The 17481-nt window shown below is 44.9% G+C and overlaps 2 protein-coding genes across 9 annotated transcripts in view; one reads left to right on the top strand and one right to left on the bottom strand.

Annotated features, from left to right (window-relative positions):
• LOC117879483 (general transcription factor IIH subunit 2) overlaps window positions 1-17481 on the top strand; it is a 29062-nt gene that overhangs the window by 8659 nt on the left and 2922 nt on the right. For all 6 annotated transcript variants that reach the window (XM_034774700.1, XM_034774694.1, XM_034774699.1 and 3 more), the window contains 5 exons: window positions 615-705; window positions 853-940; window positions 1640-1747; window positions 3021-3084; window positions 10669-10772. In XM_034774700.1, the coding sequence (XP_034630591.1) occupies window positions 615-705; window positions 853-940; window positions 1640-1747; window positions 3021-3084; window positions 10669-10772 (455 nt within the window). The remainder of the gene's footprint in view (window positions 1-614; window positions 706-852; window positions 941-1639; window positions 1748-3020; window positions 3085-10668; window positions 10773-17481) is intronic.
• LOC117879484 (survival of motor neuron protein-like) overlaps window positions 3291-17481 on the bottom strand; it is a 30693-nt gene continuing 16502 nt past the window's right edge. Inside the window, exon 9 of one of the 3 annotated variants that reach the window (XM_034774704.1) lies at window positions 3291-3517. The gene's annotated coding sequence lies outside the window, so the exon portion shown is untranslated. The other 2 variants (XM_034774703.1, XM_034774705.1) reach the window with 2 other exon arrangements.

Genomic DNA, 17481 nt, shown 5'->3' with positions numbered 1-17481 from the left:
AGTTAGAGTGGTTCTAAATTGTTAAAAGCCTCAAAAGGAAAGACAAGAAGCTTGTTGTCTGAGTTGATGGTGATTTTTTTTCTATTGGGAATTGAAAAGAAAAAATATTATCTTAAAGCATTTGCTGTATTCTGATATGTGGAAGTGAGAGAGATAGAAAGACTCTGGAAACTTTGGGGACCTGCTCTCTGTGAAAGACGTCATAGATTTGCATCTCTGAATTGGCCACAGAATAATGTTTTTTAAAAAAGAAAAATGCTCGATGATTTGTTGTGGTGGTGTCAGACTGAATCTAATTTTTCCCTGGAGGACTGTGGTGGGATAACTTCAAGAACTATAACAAGCCATCAACTGAAAGGGTTATTTCAGTAGGTTAGATTTTGGAAAAGTATGACCTTATTGTAGGAGCAGTTCTCTGAGGGATTTACAGCATCCTTTGGTGTTTGTGGGCATTAGCCATGTGTTTTTCTGAATTTTGTACAACTGAGTACTAGGAAATGTTATTCTTGGGGATTCTTAAAAAGCCACAGCATCAAACTTCAACATATGTGTATGTAATTGTTATATTCTTAGTTTATAGCTAATTTAAATATACATCTTTTTACCTTCTATAGGCACATGCCAGGACATACAAGCAGAGAGGTTTTGATTATCTTCAGTAGCCTGACAACGTGTGATCCATCTAATATCTATGATCTAATTAAGGTAGAGAAGTGAAGAATTAATACTTCTTAAAAAAAAAGTTTTTGACGCATCATTTTTGTGATTACATTTTCAATTTAAAAGTATATACCTTTTACAGTTTTCAGTTCTGCTGATGCATTTGAGTGTTTTTTGTTTTTCTATGTGAAGTGTTTAAAGGCAGTTAAGATCAGAGTATCTGTCATCGGCCTATCTGCTGAAGTTCGAGTTTGTACTGTACTTGCCCGAGAAACGGGTGGTAAGTATATAGACGGATTCTGAACATATGTCAGTAATAGTCGTTTAAGTCTAAAAGTAAGTCTGAAAGATTTGACAATTTTTTAAAAATAAATTCTGATGTTTAAAGAGGATGTATTTTTTTTTTTTTTTTTTTACCATACTGTTGTGTTAAGAGAATATTTCATAATTGCTCCCTCTGTTTAAAGAAGTCATACAAATTCAGTAAATTTGATATGTAACTATAGTTGCTGATTTGGAAGAGAGATGACTAAAGAAATAAGGATACCTGAAAAAGTCTGTAGGCAAACTGTATCATATTAAAGTTGTTAAACATATATTACCATTAGTGACTACAATGGTGAGTTGGAAAAAAAATTGCATTGTATCAGTTAGTGTGGAGAGGGAAAGGTAGGCTCTCACTATCTAACTTTTTAGAGGTACACAGTCATACTTTTTTTTTTTTTTTTTTTAAATATACAAGTAGTAACTATAGGTAACATCCCCATATATTTTGCACTATTAGCATTATACATTTTTGCTTAAACTGTTTTCAAGTTTTGCCTAAACTTGATTTTTCCAATTTTTTTTTTCTTGTTCATGGTTCTGATCTCAGTAAAACTATCCATACTTTATTTGAACAGGTATTATGATTGTGGTGTTTACCTATTCTTACTAAATGAGTCAGCGGAGAGTCATGCATTTTCTTTCTCCATGGTAGGAACATACCATGTAATTTTAGATGAAAGCCACTATAAGGAGCTGCTGATGCATCATATTAGCCCTCCACCTGCCAGTTCAAGTTCTGAATGCTCCCTTATTCGAATGGGTAGGATCTTGTTTTATTAAATTTTAAGTGCAAGATTTAAGAATATTTGGTGTAACATCCTCTTTTGTGTCTTATGTATTAAAGTAATATGAACAAGGAAGCTGTTTGAAATCTGAAAAACATATTGATGCATAATTGTTTTCACTTTAATTTTTCAGTTTTAGCAAACTGGATTTAACATATTTAACAATATACCTACAAACCATTTAGCTATTTACATTGAAAATTGAAACAAAAAAGAGACAAAACTCCATTTTAAGTGGGTAGTAACAAATTTTACACAATATTTCTTTGTGCGGTAGTGGAAAAATGTGATATGTAAAATATTAAGATGATAAACCTAAAAAGTGTGCCTCTCCATTTGTATTTCTATTTGCCATTTTATCATGATGACTGCCTTCTGTACTTAGGCCAAAATCCACAAGCCTTTTAAATTCATGCCCGTATTGCTGTGATTAACTGATTGGGCATATATTAGGAGAAATCTTGTCAGCTTGTTCCTTTCTAACAACTGGAATGAGCTCCTTTGCTTCCTCATGATAGAGAACGAATTCGGAAGGAGTGTGAGCCTGAAGCTAAGTAGCAGCACAATGTTCTGCTGCTGTGCCTCTGTACAGGCTTGTTTCCCATTTTAAAACAACTTTCTTTTCTTTCGTCAAAGTGACTAAATACACGCAGAGTAGACATTTGTGTGTAATCATTCTTATAATTAAATGATTTAAGCTTTTGTTTTTTCAGTCTAATCAGTGGAACAGTAATAAGAAAAACTATCTCCTTGGTTGAGATGAGCTATAAAAATAATTACCACAGGTGGACTGGAAGCTACTTAGGACCTCCAGAAAATATTGTATTAACCATCACACTGCACTCAAAGGGATCATGTCTCTGAAGTCTGAACATTAAATTAGTTCCCTTTAATTTCTGACTTGAACCATAGTTCCCTTTAATACATTGCTCTTTCTCCTTCTCTACTATCTCACCTAATTTTCTCTGTAATTGTTTGCCAAAAAAATTGGGGTTTGTCAGTTTCACGCTAAGTGGGGAAAAAAAAATGTTTTTGTAAGGTGATGCAATACAGGATTTGGAGGCAGAAGTAGGAAGAGAACACTAATGATGGATTTAGTATCTAGGAAACGGTGCATTGACTTCTGTAATAACACGAAATATTTTAAACAGTAACCTCTAACTTTTTAACTTCTCCACTCAAATAGGAAATTGTTTGTTGTATGTTACCAATTCATATAGTGATGTAATATTTTTCTTGGCTCCTAAGGTTTTCCTCAGCATACCATTGCATCTCTCTCTGATCAGGATGCTAAACCATCATTTAGCATGGCGTAAGTAAAATCTGGTTAGTTTTAGGCATTATTAGAATTCTGTGGTATCTAAATAAACTTAGAAAATGTTATATATGCACTGAAAGGTACAAAACATCATGAAAATGGGTAGGCAGCAGGTGTGCTGTGACCACTGCTTATGACATTGTTCATAATGAGAGACAAGGTGGGTGAGGTAATATCTTTTATTGGACCAACTTCTTTTGGTGAGAGAGAGAAGCTTTTGCGCTTATACAGAGGTCCTCTTCCGGTCTTCTCTGCGTACAACTGTTCATAATAGTCTCATTTTATCTTGTGCTGCTAACATCTGTATCCAGCTGTTGTCTCTTATCTTATACTTACTTGGATTTTAAGATCTTTAGGGTAGCGATCATCTTTTGGTTGTTTGTATAGTTCCTAGACCCTGATCCCTGACTGGTGCCTTTAGGAGCCACTGCAATACATAAACACTTTTTACTATGCTATAGCAAATAATATAAATCCGATCCGTAAACATGGTGGTGATAAGGAAAGAATACCTGGAACTGAGTGTTCCATTCATTTCATTGCTAATGTATAGTGAAATTGAAAGCTTGATTAGCAAGAGAGTGCCCTTCTTTGTGAGAAGAGACCATAGAAAATTTTTTTAAGTTTCAGAAGGAAAAAAATGATTACTCACCTTCTCATAACTCTTGTTCTTCAAGATGTGTTGCTCATATCCATTCCAATTAGGGTGTATGCGTGCTGCGTGCACAGTCATCGGAAAGTTTTTTCCCCTAGCAGCACCTGTCGGGTTGGCTGCGGAGCCGCCTGGAGTGGCGCCTCCATGGTACTCAATATCTGACCATGCCGACCCGGCACCTCATCAGTTTCTTTTGCCAGTTACTTCGACAGAAGGGAAGGTGGCTGGGTTTGGAATGGATGTGAGCAACACCTCTCAAAGAACAACAGTTATGAGAAGGTGAGTAACTATTTTTCTTATTCGAGTGATTGTTCATATTGATTCCAATAGGTGACTCGCAAGCCTTACCTAGGCGGTGGGGTCAGAGTTATGGAATCACAGACTGGAGCGCTGCCCTGCCGAAGGCTGCATCGTCTCTAGTGTGCTGGGTCATGGCATAGTGAGCGGCAAAGGTATGCACTGAAGACCACATTGCCACCCTGCAGATCTCTTGGATTGGCACCTGGGCCAGAAATGCTATCGATGATGCCTGTGCCCTTGTGGAGTGAGCCATGAGAGCCGGGGCTGGAACATTGGCTAATTCATAGCAGGTGTGGATGCAGGAGGTAATCCACAATGAGATCCTCTGCAGCGAGACTGGGAGGCCTTTCATTTGGTCTGCCACAAATAGCTGGTTCGACTTTCGGAATGGTTTCATGTGTTCGAAGTAAAAGGCGCGCACCCGGCGAATGTCTAGAGAGTGGAGTGTATGCTCCTGACTGCTTGCATGCGGTTTGGGGTAAAACACAGGCAGGAAAATGTTCTTGTTAGAGTGAAATTGTGACACAGCCTTTGGAAGGAAAGTTGGGTGAGGCCTAAGCTGCACCTTGTCCTTGAAAAAGACCGTGTATGGAGGGTCAGAGGTGAGGGCCTTGAGCTCCAAAATCCATCTTGCCAAAGTAATGGCAACTAGGAAGGCAACCTTCTATGATAGATAAAGGGGCAAGCAGGTCGCCAACGGTTTGAAGGAGGGCCCCATCAGTTTGGAGAGAACCAGGTTGAGGCCCAGGCAGGGATTGGCTGCCGAACCTGTGGGTACAGACACTCCAGGCCCTTGAGGAAGCGGCCAGCCCTGGGGTTGGTAAAGAGGGAGCACCCAGCTGCTCCTGGGTGGAATGCAGAGATACCTGCTAGTAGGTGTACCTTGATGGAAGAAGCAGCGAAGCCTTGCTGCTTAAGGTGTAACAGATAGTCCAGGATGAGAGGAATGGGGGCCTGGGAGCACCAGATTGTAAACCTCTTCCACTTTGCCAGATAGGTGGCCCTAGTGGAGGGCTTCCTGCTACTGAGTAGCACTTCCCTGACGGAGCACGAGAGCTCCATGCGGTTTAACCATGAAGCTTCCAGGCCGTGAGGTGGAGAGACTGGAGGTCTTGGTGACGAAGATGACCATGGTCCTGGGTGATCAGGTCTGGGAACAGCAGCAGCATGACTGGGACGTTCATTGACCGCTCCAAGAGGGTGGTGTACCAGTGCTGGCGTGGCTACGCCGGCGCTACTAGTATGACTGCCGCGCCTTGTCCCTGCGGATCTTGAGCAGGACTTTGTGTACAAACGAAAACAGCAGGAATGCGTTATAGCAGATGGTCGAACCATGACAGGAGGAAGGCATCCGCGATGGAACCTTGGCTGTGGTTCAGAAGGAGCAGAACCGCTGGCACTTCCTGTTGCTTCGAGTGGCGAAGAGATCGATGTGGGGAATTGCCCACCTCTGGAAGATGATGAGGATGACGTCTGGCTGGATGGACCACTCATGGTTGCGGAAGGACCTCGTGGTTGCCTCCAGGTGAACTGAGTGGGCTATGCAAAACTCCCACAGCTGGAGGGCTTCCCAACATAGGGGAGAGGAATGGGCACCACCCTGCCTGTTTATATAAAACATAGCAGTCGTGTTGTCCATTATGACTCCCATGCACTGACTCTGCAAGTGCGCCTGGAAGGTCTGGCATGCAAGCCGCATCACTCTCAACTCCTTTATATTGATGTGGAGCGAGAGCTTGTCCTGGGACCAGAGGCCTGCAAGTCGCCCGGTGAGTACCCCAACCCAGCGCTGACGCGTCTGTTACCAGAGACAGGGAAGGCTTGTGGAAGGGATCCCTTTGCACACTTCCTGCTGATTGAGCCACCAGTCGAGGGCCTGGAGGACCTGTGCTGGTGGGGTGACCACTGAGTCCAGACTGTCGCGTCCTTGGCGAAAAGCTAGAGAGGTCTGAGTCTCATCTTGGCGTGTTGCACCACATACGTGCATGACGTCATGCGATCATGCAGCCCCTTGTGGTGGTGGTGAGGTACTGTCTGAGGCTGCGTAGGATGTCCGAGATGGTCTGAAACGCCCTGGCCCGAGTCGAGTCCAGCACTGCCCCTATAAACTCTATTCTCTGAGTTTGTATCAGGAGGAGACCTAGATTGTCGAAGGTGGATTTCACCAGTCAAATCTATTATTCCACCTGGTCCTTGGAGCCACCCCCGAAGCAGTCAGTTGTCGAGGTACGGGTACACCTGCATCGGCCTTCGAGAAGGAAGGCCGCTATGAACAACATGCACTTGGTGAATACCTGGGGGGCTGTTGACAGGCCGAAGGGGATGTTGACCTGAATTTGATGGGTTAATTGTTATGGCTTGCCACTGATTGCATCTGACCAGAAGATTTATAGGTTCTTATCCAATTCAGACTACAGAGTTTAAGAACTCAGAGTTCTATATCGGGAGAGGACTCCTGGGGTGCTTGGCAAGAACATGTACACTGAGGACAATACCAAATTAATAAAAACTTTATTGAAATCAGCATAAAAATAATAAATGCTATGAAACTTATAACTGCAAATCAGTTTAAAAAAAAAAAAAAAAAAGCCAAAACTCCTGGTGGTAACATTTCTATTATAAGTACCTTAACCTAACATACTCTCACCCTTTGTTGAGGACCCAGTAATAGGAGGTGAAGGACCAGCCTCACTCCTGGCATGCCTGATTACACGATCGATGTGTACTGGCTTCCCCAATAGTTAGGAATGTTGAGTAGTTATACTATACTACACAAGCTGATCTGATAGCGTTACAGAGGATAGAATAGATAGATGAAAAGATAGTATATAGAGTATAGGAGAACTGGAAAAAGCACTCCAAGAAACCAAAGCTTCAGGAGCTAGAAGAGCCTACAAGAGCCTTTCTTACAAGGTATTTTATAGGATCCTGACCCTATGTAATTCAGGCCCAACCTACTATACCCAAATCTTATTGCCATACCCTAAGAAATTTGTGAGTACCCTTTTCCTATAGGTTAGTGGATTATAATCCTTATTAATATATTTAGAAAGTGTCATCGCACTCCAAAACTGCCAACCTAGGCTCTCTTGTGGTGTACCCTGCGGTTACCAACTGGTTGTAGATGTTAGATAAACCTGTGATGTGATATGGATAGTTCCCCCCCCTTTGGTTACCTAAAGTTCAGGGACCATACTTATCTGTGCCAAGTTGCCAGCTTTTATGCTGACATATTCATAACTAATTATACTTTTTGCTGTATAGCATATCTTACTGGATATTACAGACCGGTAGGCTTCTTGCATTTCAGCGAAACTTATTATTAGGCACCATATGCCTCAACACATCCTAAATTCCAAGGAATTGATACTGATAAAATATAAGAATGAAATAGATTAATTTCAGAAACATATTATTTGAGACAGGTGGCTGGATTAGTAGGATATAATAGCTAGCAAAATGGTCCTATGGGCTACAGGGAGGAACCGTCTGTGCGCAGGACGTATGGATATATGGAAGTAAGCGTCCTTGAGGTCGAGGGTGGCATACCAGTCTCTCGGATCCAGAGACGGAATGATGGAGTTCAGGGAGACCATGCAGAACTTCAACTTTACCATGAATTTGTTGAGGCCTTGCAAGTCTAGAATGGGTCTGAGGCCCTCCTTGACTTTGGGGATTAGGAAGTATCGGGAATAGAATCCCTTGCCCCTGAGCTACTGAGGAACCTCCTCCACCGCTCCTCTGGCGAGGAGTGCCCGCACCTCCTGGATAAGGAGTTGCTCGTGAGAAGGGTCCCTGAAGAGGGACAGGGAAGGGGAGGGGGGAGCAGAATTGTAGAGAATATCCCACTTCTACTGTGCTAAGGACCCAGCGGTCTGATGTTATTTGGGACCAAGCAGAAGTGGGACAGATAATTCAGGAAACAAGGGAAAGGATCCGGGGTCATGGCTGATGTGCCATCCTCGGGCGCACCTTCAAAAGGCCTGTTTTGAACCTGATGATGGTTTGGTCAGGCCTTGGCCCTGCCCAGATGAGGGGTGGAAAGGCTTGCGCCTGCTGTTCCTGCCTCTTCTCCTATAGAAATCCTGCCTCAGCCAAGGAGGATAGGAGCGTTGCTGCTGTTGCTGCAGCTTAAAATGTTTGTGTTGGGTTGCTGGAGTATGCATGCCCAATAATTTGATAGTTGCCCAGGCGTCTTTTAGGCTGGGCAGCCTGGAGTCCATCTGCTCCTCAAACAGGCTGTCCCATCAAAAGGCAGGTCCTGCATGGTCTGTTGGACCTCGGGCGGAAGCCCCAACGCCTGCAACTGTGAGCTATGCTGCATGGCAATTCTGGAGGACAAGGTGCATGCCGCCGACTCAGCAGTGTCCAGTGAGGCCTGTAAAGAGGTTTGTGCCTCTGCCTTGCCCATCTCAACAATAGCTCTGAATTCCTCCCTGGATTTTGCTCCTTAAATTTCATCATAGAGTTCTGGGAATTGAAACTATCTATTCAGGATTGCCTGCTGGTTGGCAATCCTGAGTTGCAAACCCCCAGTGGAGTACACCTTGCGCCTGAACAGATCCAGGCGCTTGGAGTCCTTCAACTTAGGCGCTGGGGCTTGCTCTCCCTGCCTCTTCCTCTTGTTCACCGTAGCCACCACCAAAGAGCAAGGTTGCGGGTATGTGAAAAGGTATTCTCCCTTAGAGGGGACGAAGTATTTCCTCCCCACACTCTTCGTGGTGGGAAGGATAGAGACTGGGGTCTGCCAAATGATCTTTGCGTTGGCCTGGATAGTTTTGATAAGGGGTAGAGTCGCCCTTGATGGGCCTTCCGGGGCCAAGATGTCAACCAGAGGGGCCTCTGACTCTACCACCTCCTTGGCCTGTAGACCCATGCTCTGTGCCACCCTGCATAGGAGGTCCTGGTGGGCACAGCTGTCTATGGGGGCGGCCCCGAGGCGGAGGTTCCCGCAAACGCCTCATCCAGGGAGGACACGGGTTCCTCCTGCCCCTTCCGGTCCCTGGGGCCTCCTGCTCTGCCGCTACATCTTGGTCAACCACCCTGGGGTCTGGCCCAGGAACGGGGGTTGGTTCCAGGGGAGGTAGTGTGGTCGGTACAACCTCAGCACCCTTGGGGTGGGGCGACTGGCCGATGCCTCCAGCACCCTTGGTTCGGACACCACTGAATGGGAACCTTTAGATTGGGTGCCCTGGGCTTGGTGGTACATCCATGGGGGTTCAAAATAGCAACTGCACTGATCCCTGCCACTCCACAGGCCATGGCCCTGCACCCACATCAGGCCTTCTGTGAGCTCACCAGTGTCGGCCCTGCGGCGAGTGTCTGGACCCCGCCTCTGAAGACAGGAACTGGGACCATGATGGCCAGTGTGGTGCGGAGCTGGGCTGGGAAGCAGTGCTACGAGACTGGACCTGGAGTGGTACCGTGAGTAGGATCTGCACAGAGATGCTGACCGGTGCCAAGGCAACCGGAGCCAGGAGTGGGACTTGCTGTGCAATGGGGATTGGTGCTGCGATCCGGAGCGCTGGCGTGACTTGGACCTGTGCCGCGAATCTGACCAGTGCCATGAGTCCGAGTGGTGCTGGGACTCAGAACGGTATCTTGCCTCTGCTGGCGCTACTGAAGGACAAAGCATTGCCGGTTTGCCTCAAGATGGAGCCATACGTTGTGGCACTGGAGGCTTGGCACGGAGGACCGGGGACCTTGGTGCTGTCGTGGCAAACAAAGGTGTCCGGGGTGGACTGCAGTTCCACTTCCTCAGTCACCTGGCTCGAGGAGTTCAATGGTACCGGACTCGACGGTCCGCCTTGGAGGTGCCACTCTAGGGGGCCCCACAGCCAAACCAACGGGTGCTGCTAGGGGCAAAACTTTCCAATGACTGTGCACATGGCGCACACACACCCTAATTGGAATCGATATGAGTAATCACTCGAAGAAGAACCGTGTATACTTCATGAGAGAATTAAAATGCATATCTTTTAGTTTTTAAGTCCAAACCAGAGTTTCTCTGTGTGAGGAAAAATTATGACTATAATATAGTGGATGCCTTTTATAAAGTCACTTTCTAGAGGTAAAGGAAATTTCAGTTATGTGGGGGGAAAATTAATCTTCTGTTATTGAGGGAAAGCATGATCCTGGCTTCTGAGTCAAAAGCAGGTGGCTAAATCAAGCATACATTTCCTCTCTTGGAAAAAGATTTCCTTAAACCATTAGATCCTGGATCACATTTCAAAAAGCTTATTGAACTCCTCATGATATTTCCCTATTCTTGGGTATTATTGAGACACAGGGTTAGAAACTCCATTACCAGTGGAAATTGAGCTACTAGGTAACACTTAATAAATTTCTGAATATTTTGCTACTTAATAAATGGGAAGGTTAATCCCAGGATTTAATTAAAGACCCTGGTAAAGTGTTGGTGTTTTGTTGTAACACTTCATTAAATGGCTGTCATTTAAGGAAAAGTGTATTTAATAGTGAATTTTCTGGTTGATTTGCAACTTTGCATCACACCAAACTCTGTGACAAACTCTATGCTCGTTCTCCAGTTCTGTCCAACAGTTTCACATTTGTCCAAGAGATTTCAACAGTATTAATTTCTTCTCTTCCTGCCCCACCCCCAGGCACTTGGAAAACAACAGTGATCCAGGTCTCACGTTGGGTGGATATTTCTGTCCCCAGTGTAGGGCCAAATACTGTGAACTCCCTGTGGAATGCAAAATCTGTGGTGAGTATAAAAAAAAAAACCCACAAAGTATATAGACTTGGTGAGTACAAAGGGGGGGAAACAGAGAGCTGTCATGGGAGGGGGTCTACTATAGACCAGCAAATCAGGAGAAGGAGGTGAATGAAGCATTTTTAAAACAAATTATAGAAATAACCAAAACATCAGATTTGGTAGGACTGGGGGACTTTAACTACCCAGGCATCTCTTGGAAAAGCAATATGGCAAAACACAAAAGGTTCTTGTATTGGGGACAACATTTTGTTTAAGAAGATGGTGGAAGTAACCAGGGGAACACCATTTTAGACTTGCTTCTAACTATCAGGGAGGGATTGATTGCAGATCTGAAGGTTGATGGCAATGTGGGTGAAAGTGATCATGAAACGATAGATTTTATGATTCTAAGGAAAGGGAGGAGTGAGAGCAGCAGAATAAGGACTTAGACAAACTCAGAGAACTGGAAGGTAAGGTCCCCTGGGAGGAAAATCTAAGGGATGAATGAGTTCCGGAGAGCTACCAGCTTCTCCAAGACAATATTAAAGGCATAACATTAAACGATCCTGATGTGATGGAAAGATAGGAAGGATACTAAGAGGCTGCTTCGGCTGTACTTGAAAATCAAAAGGGAATCCTACAAAAAATGAAAATGGACAAATTGCTAAGGATGAGTACAAAAGAATAGTACATGTACAAAATCAGAAAGTCTATTGACAAAATGAGTTGCACCTAGCAAGGGACAATAAAAGTCAACAAGAAGAGGTTTTATAAAGACATTAGGAGCAAGAGAAAGACAAAGGAAAAGTGTAAATCCTGTACTTAGCAGGGAAGGAGAGCTGATAATGGACCACATTCAGATGGCTGAGTTGTTTAATGCTTATTTCTTCAGTCTTCACAGAAAAGGTAAATTGTGACCAGATAGTTAACACAATTAATATTAACAAGGAGGAGGGCGTGCAGACCAAAATAGGGAAAGAACTGGTTAAAGAATTATTTAAATGTATTCATATTGGTATTGCCTGATGAAATGCACGCTAGGGTACCTTAAGGAATTATCTGAAACAACTCGTAATTATCTTTGAGAACTCATGGAGTATGGGGGAGGACTAGAGAAGGGCGAAGATAGTACCTATTTTTTAAAAAGGGGATCCAGGGAATTATAGACCTTTCAGAGGTGAAAGTTAGCCAGTACAGCACACTGGTAAGAAGGTGGCTGCCAGTACTGGCCGGTACACAGTCGAAGTTAGCCGCAGCAGTGCTTTAAGGACCGTACTGGCTGCCGACGGGGGCAAAAGGGGCAGCTGCCCTGGGGCCCAGCTATTTAAAAGGACCCAGGGCTACCGCAGCAGTGGCTGGAACCCCAGGCCTTTTAAATCACCACTGGAGCCCCGGACAGAGCTTGCCCGGCAGCGCTGAAGGACTGGCTGGGGGAGGCTGGCCCCCCAGTCCTGCCCATAGGTGTGGGAAGTGGGGGTGCTGCTGCTCCCCCAGACTTTGTGCCCAGAGTAGCCCCGTGCCAGGGTCCTGACGGCCGGCCCCCTGCCCAGGGGCTCCACTACAGGTCCCAGCCATCAGGCCTTCTGCTGCCGCCCGGGATCCTGGCCGTGGGGCTCTGCTCCTGGCCCCGGCCTGGAGCTCCTCAACTGCCCCCAGCTGTGGTCCCAGCCTGGGGCGTTGAGGGATGTGGATGGGGTGGGAGTCGCGGGGGCTGCAGCTCAGCACCCCCACCCTAAAAATTGTTCCAGTGCCACTGGCCATGCCCCCTCTGTCCAAGGCCCCGCCCCTTCCAGAGCCGCGGTGCCGCGCCCCCCAGCTTGCTCAGGAGCCCGGCAGCCCTACGTACAGTAAGAGATTTAAGTTACTTTCACCCCTGAGACCAGACAGCCTAACTTTGATACCTGGAAAAATATTGGAACACATTTTTAAAAATTAGTTTTAAAGCACCTAGAGTATAATAGATTTATCAGTAAGAGCCAGCGTGGATTTGCTAAGAACAAACCATGCCAAACCAATGTAATTTCCTTCTTTGACAAGGGTATTGGTCTAGTGGATTAGAGAGGGAGGGGGCGAAGAAGTAGGCGTGATTCATCTTGATTTCGCAGTCGCACATGACATTCATATAAGCAAACTATAGTAATTTCATCTAGGCCACATTTCCCTAAAGTGGAAGCATAACTGGTTGAAAGACCTTACTCAAAGAATAGATATCAATGGTTTACTGTCAAACTGGGAGGACATATCTAGTGGGGTCCTCCAGGGTTGTGTCCTGGGATCAGTTCTGTTCAGTATTTTGGATAATGGAGTGAAGGGTATGCTTATAAAATGTGTGGATGACACCAAGTACGGAGGGGTTGCTTGCACTTTGAAAGACAGGATTAGCATTCAAAATGACCTTGACAAATTAAAGAATTGGCCTGAAATCAACATGATGAAATTCAATAAAGACAAGTGCAAAGTACTACACTTAGGAATAAAAAAATCAAATGCCCAACTGAAATGGGGAATAACTGGCTAGGCGATAATATTGCTGAAAAGGATCAGGGGTTACTGTGGCTCACAAATTGAATATGAGTCAAAAATGTGATGCAGTTGCAAAAAAGGCTAATATAGTTCTGGGGTGAATGAACAGAAGTGTTATATGTAAGTCATGGGAGGTAATTGTCCTGTCTGTTTGGCGCTGATGAGGCCTCAACTGGAGTCTAGTTCTGAGGGCCACGCTTTAAGAAAGATATTAACAAATTGCAGAGGGTCTGGTGGAGAGTAACAAAAATGATAAATGGTTAAAAAGCCTGACCTATGAGTATTCTGCATTTTCAGTTTTTATTTGTTTAAAAAAAAAAAAAAAAAAAAACAAGTCCGGGAATTTTTCAGTGTTTATTTTCCAAACCTTAAAAACAGGATGAAAAGAGGTTAAAAAAATTGTGAAAAATCAGGAGGAAGAGAGGAAAAAGAAAAAAAGTTTGTAATATACATATTTTACTACAGTATAATTGAAACTTTTTTTGTATACAAAGGTATATTTTGGGTCTCTCAGAGCTTATAGTTTTTCCAGAAATCCTGGTTTGCGTATGCTTGCATAATTTTCTTCAAAGTATCCTCATTCATGTTGGGCCTCTTGTTGTCATGGAATTAGTCCAACTTTGAAAATATGCACTCTGCATCAATAGATTCAGGGGATGCACAGCAAGCTATGAGTGTCACTTTGCTGAAGTTGGGAAGTATGTCTTGATGTTGTTCTAAGAAGCCAGAACATCCAGTTTCGTATCGTCAGGGAAGTTCATGGAATTAGTAAATGCCCCTTTCAGATTTGAAATTTTATCTTTAGTAGCAAATGGTTGAAATTCTCTGGTATAACAGTCATAGTCTGCTGCAAAATTCATCTTGAGGAAAGGGTGCAATATCTGGATGACATTCCTAAAAAGAATCTTTGGCACCAAACACTTTGGGTTTCAGATTATAGGCCACGGTCGTCTCCTATTTCTGGCTGTGGTGTGTTGAAGGTTTCGAGTGCTTGTTTGATTTTTCTTGTGTTCCAGGGTGGGAGGGATTTCCAGAAACAGCTGGGTTTTCTTGACATATGTTTCTCCTGCAGCTTTTGTGCTGAGTTCAGCTGAGATTTTCGTTCTCAGGATCCAGTAGATATCTGTACTGGCAAATGTGTTGGCAGTAGTTGGAGAAAATTTGAGTGTTTTCTGTGTCACACAGTGACTCCCAAGTCTTCAACAATGAGTATTACCTTGGTGCACAGAATCTAGCACTTACTTTGGTTATTTGCCAGTCCATGTGTCATTTACATAACAAACAGCAAAATACAAGCTCATCCACCAATGTGGCCCAACACAGGGGTAGTTAATAGGCAATTGGCTCTGCACTCAACTCGCACTGTGTTAAACAAAGCCTTCAGTTTGTTTGCATGCTTGAAAATGGCCCCGAATCCAGTGATGCAAAATTTCACATCTTTCATTTCTTCTGTAGCAGTAGCTGCTGACAGTGCGGCATTAATCAGATGAGCTGGACAGATAATATGTAGGAGCTCTGGTTTCTGATTGAGTTTAATCTCCTGTGCAAACATAGTCATGTAGGAAGCAGAATCGCTATTAGTTGTGGTCACGTTTTCCCAAGTTAGTTGGTACATCTCAAACATGTCAGTTACTGTTGTGTCGACAAAACAGCTGTCAGCAGAGGGGATGTATGTCCCATCAGCACAAAACAATGTGGGTTTACTTGCTTTGAAATAAAAAAAACTAAAACAAAAGACCAAGAATCGGAGGGTCAAAAGTATCAGGAGATTCATCACAAATCAGACTAGGCACCACATTTCCATTAATCTGTTCCATCAGTGTAGATACTAAAGCATTGTCATTTTCTTTCAGATGCTTACGAGTGAGGTTGTGTGCATTAGGAAGGGTTTTGCAGCTGGACAGTATTGTTGCACAAAATCATCAATATAGGCCCCTCTGCTATTAACAGCAGTTGTCCGGCAAAATGAAGAGCATGCATAAATTCTTTGACACAATCATGCTGTGCCTTCTTTTTCATTAAAGCCCTGGTAAAAGCGCCTGTTATTGACTGTTTATCTCGAAGCTCACTTTCTTCTTTGTTTCTTGTCACTTCCTTTCAACATATCCCTTTATTCTGTCAGCAGGAGCATGACCTCAATTATAGGCGCCGACTTCTAATGGTGCCACTGGGTGCTCGATTCCCCCTCTGCACCCAGCCCTGCCCTGACTCCACCCCTGCCCTGCCCCTCCCAACCCCTTCCCCAAAGTCCCTGCCCCAACTCCACCCTCTCCCCGCCCCTATTCAACTGCTTCCCCAAATCCCTGCCCCACCTCTTCCCCGAGCATACCATGTTCACAGTCTTCCCACCTCCCTCCTGGAGCTTGCTACAGCTGTTTGCTGTTGGCAAGTGCTGGGATGGAGGGGGGAGGAGGAGGTGGGGTGGGGAGTTTGGCTGCTGGTGGGTGCAGAGCACCCACTAATTTTTCCCCATGGGTGCTCCAGCCCTGGAGCACCCACAGAGTCGGTGCCTATGACCTCAATGCTGCAGTACTTGCAGCACAATGCATCCTCCCCACTCCCATCCTTACTTTCCTTGAAAATTTCCAAGCACTGATTTGCTTATTGGTATTCAACATAGATTTGTGTTTTCATCCCATGTTTACCTGTTTACCTTATCTATCTATAACCCCAAGGAGCTTACCAAAGTTTCTGGGGCTGTGTGCGCTGGTAGTTCAGGGAGAGGCATACTCTCCCTCTAGGAAGGGAGAGCCAAGGGCAGACTCAGTCTGCTAGGTAACCAAGAGGGGGAGAGACTGTGTAGAACAGGGGTGGACAAATTACGGCTTGGGGGCCGCATCCAGCCCACCAGCCATTTTAATCTGGCCCTCGAGCTCCTGCTGGAGAGCAGGATTCGGGGCTTGCCCTGCTCCGGTGCTCGAGCAGGGGCTTTCCCCGCTCCACGTGGCTCCCGGAAGCAGTGGCATGTCCTCCCTCTGGCTCCTACGCGTAGGGGCAGCCAAGGGGCTCTGCATGCTGCCCCCACAGCTCCCATTGGCCAGGAACCACAGCCAATTGGAGCTGCAGGGGTGGCACCTGTGGACAGGGCAGTGTGCAGAGCTGCCTGGCCATGTTCCCATGTAGGAGCCGGAGGGGGGACATGCCACTGCTTCTGGGAGCTGCCTGAGGTAAGCGTTACCCAGAGCCTGCACCCTCACCCCCTTCTGCACTGCAACCCTCTGCCCCAACCCTGATCCCCCTCCCGCCCTCCAAACCCCTTGGTCCTAGCCCAGAGCACCCTCAACTCCTCATCCCCAGCCCCACCTCAGAGCCCGTACCCCCAGCCAGAGCCCTCACCAACCTCTACTTGTGTGTACTGTGTTTTACACTGTGGAACTGCTTCAGTTTCAGGGCTCTAGGACACAACAATTACATAAAGTTTTAGTGTTTAACAAAAATCAGTACCTGAAAAAAATATTGAGTGGATTGATAAAGAGGTGTAAATCAGTAAAAACTGGACTCCTTTAATAAACCTGGTAACTTATCAGTGAAAATTGGTAAACTCAAAATGTGGAACTCTGAGGAAAGGTTAAAAAAACTGGGCATGTTTAATCCTGAGAAAAGAAGACGGGGGGGGGGGAGGGAACCTGATAGTCTTCAGATATGTTAAGGGTTGTTATAAAGAGGATGATGATCAATTGTTCTCCATGTCATTGACAGTAGGACAAGAAGTAATGGGCTTAAACTGCAGCAAGGGAGATTTAAGTTAGGTATTAGGAAGAACTAGCTATCCTTATAGTTAGTTTCTGGGGCTCTGTGTGCTGGAATAGGCTTCCAAGGAAGTTTGTGAAATCCCTGTTGAAGGTTTTTAAGAACAGGTCAGACAAAATAAATGTTAGGTATATTTGGTCATGCTTCAATGTAGGGTGTTGGACTAGATGACCTCTCAAGGTCCTTCCAGCCCTACATTGCTACGATTCTTTACGTATAATGGTAAGCAACAACAAACAAACCCCTAAGCTATTGGGATGTGGAAAGACTCAATTATGCCTGTTGCAGAACTTGTCCTTAATTCTAGTCTTGGGTATCAAATAGGTTTGAGGCTCTGAGGGCTATAGTGTGTAGAAAGCAATACCATAACACAGACTGTTGTGTCTTAGACTGGATGCTGAATTGCTTGTTTGCTTGAAACTTTCATTGAGGTCAGTGGGAATTT

This window comes from Trachemys scripta, chromosome 6, assembly GCF_013100865.1.
Source record: "Trachemys scripta elegans isolate TJP31775 chromosome 6, CAS_Tse_1.0, whole genome shotgun sequence".
Lineage (NCBI taxonomy): Eukaryota > Metazoa > Chordata > Testudines > Emydidae > Trachemys > Trachemys scripta.
This window is presented reverse-complemented; position numbering and strand designations above follow the sequence as displayed.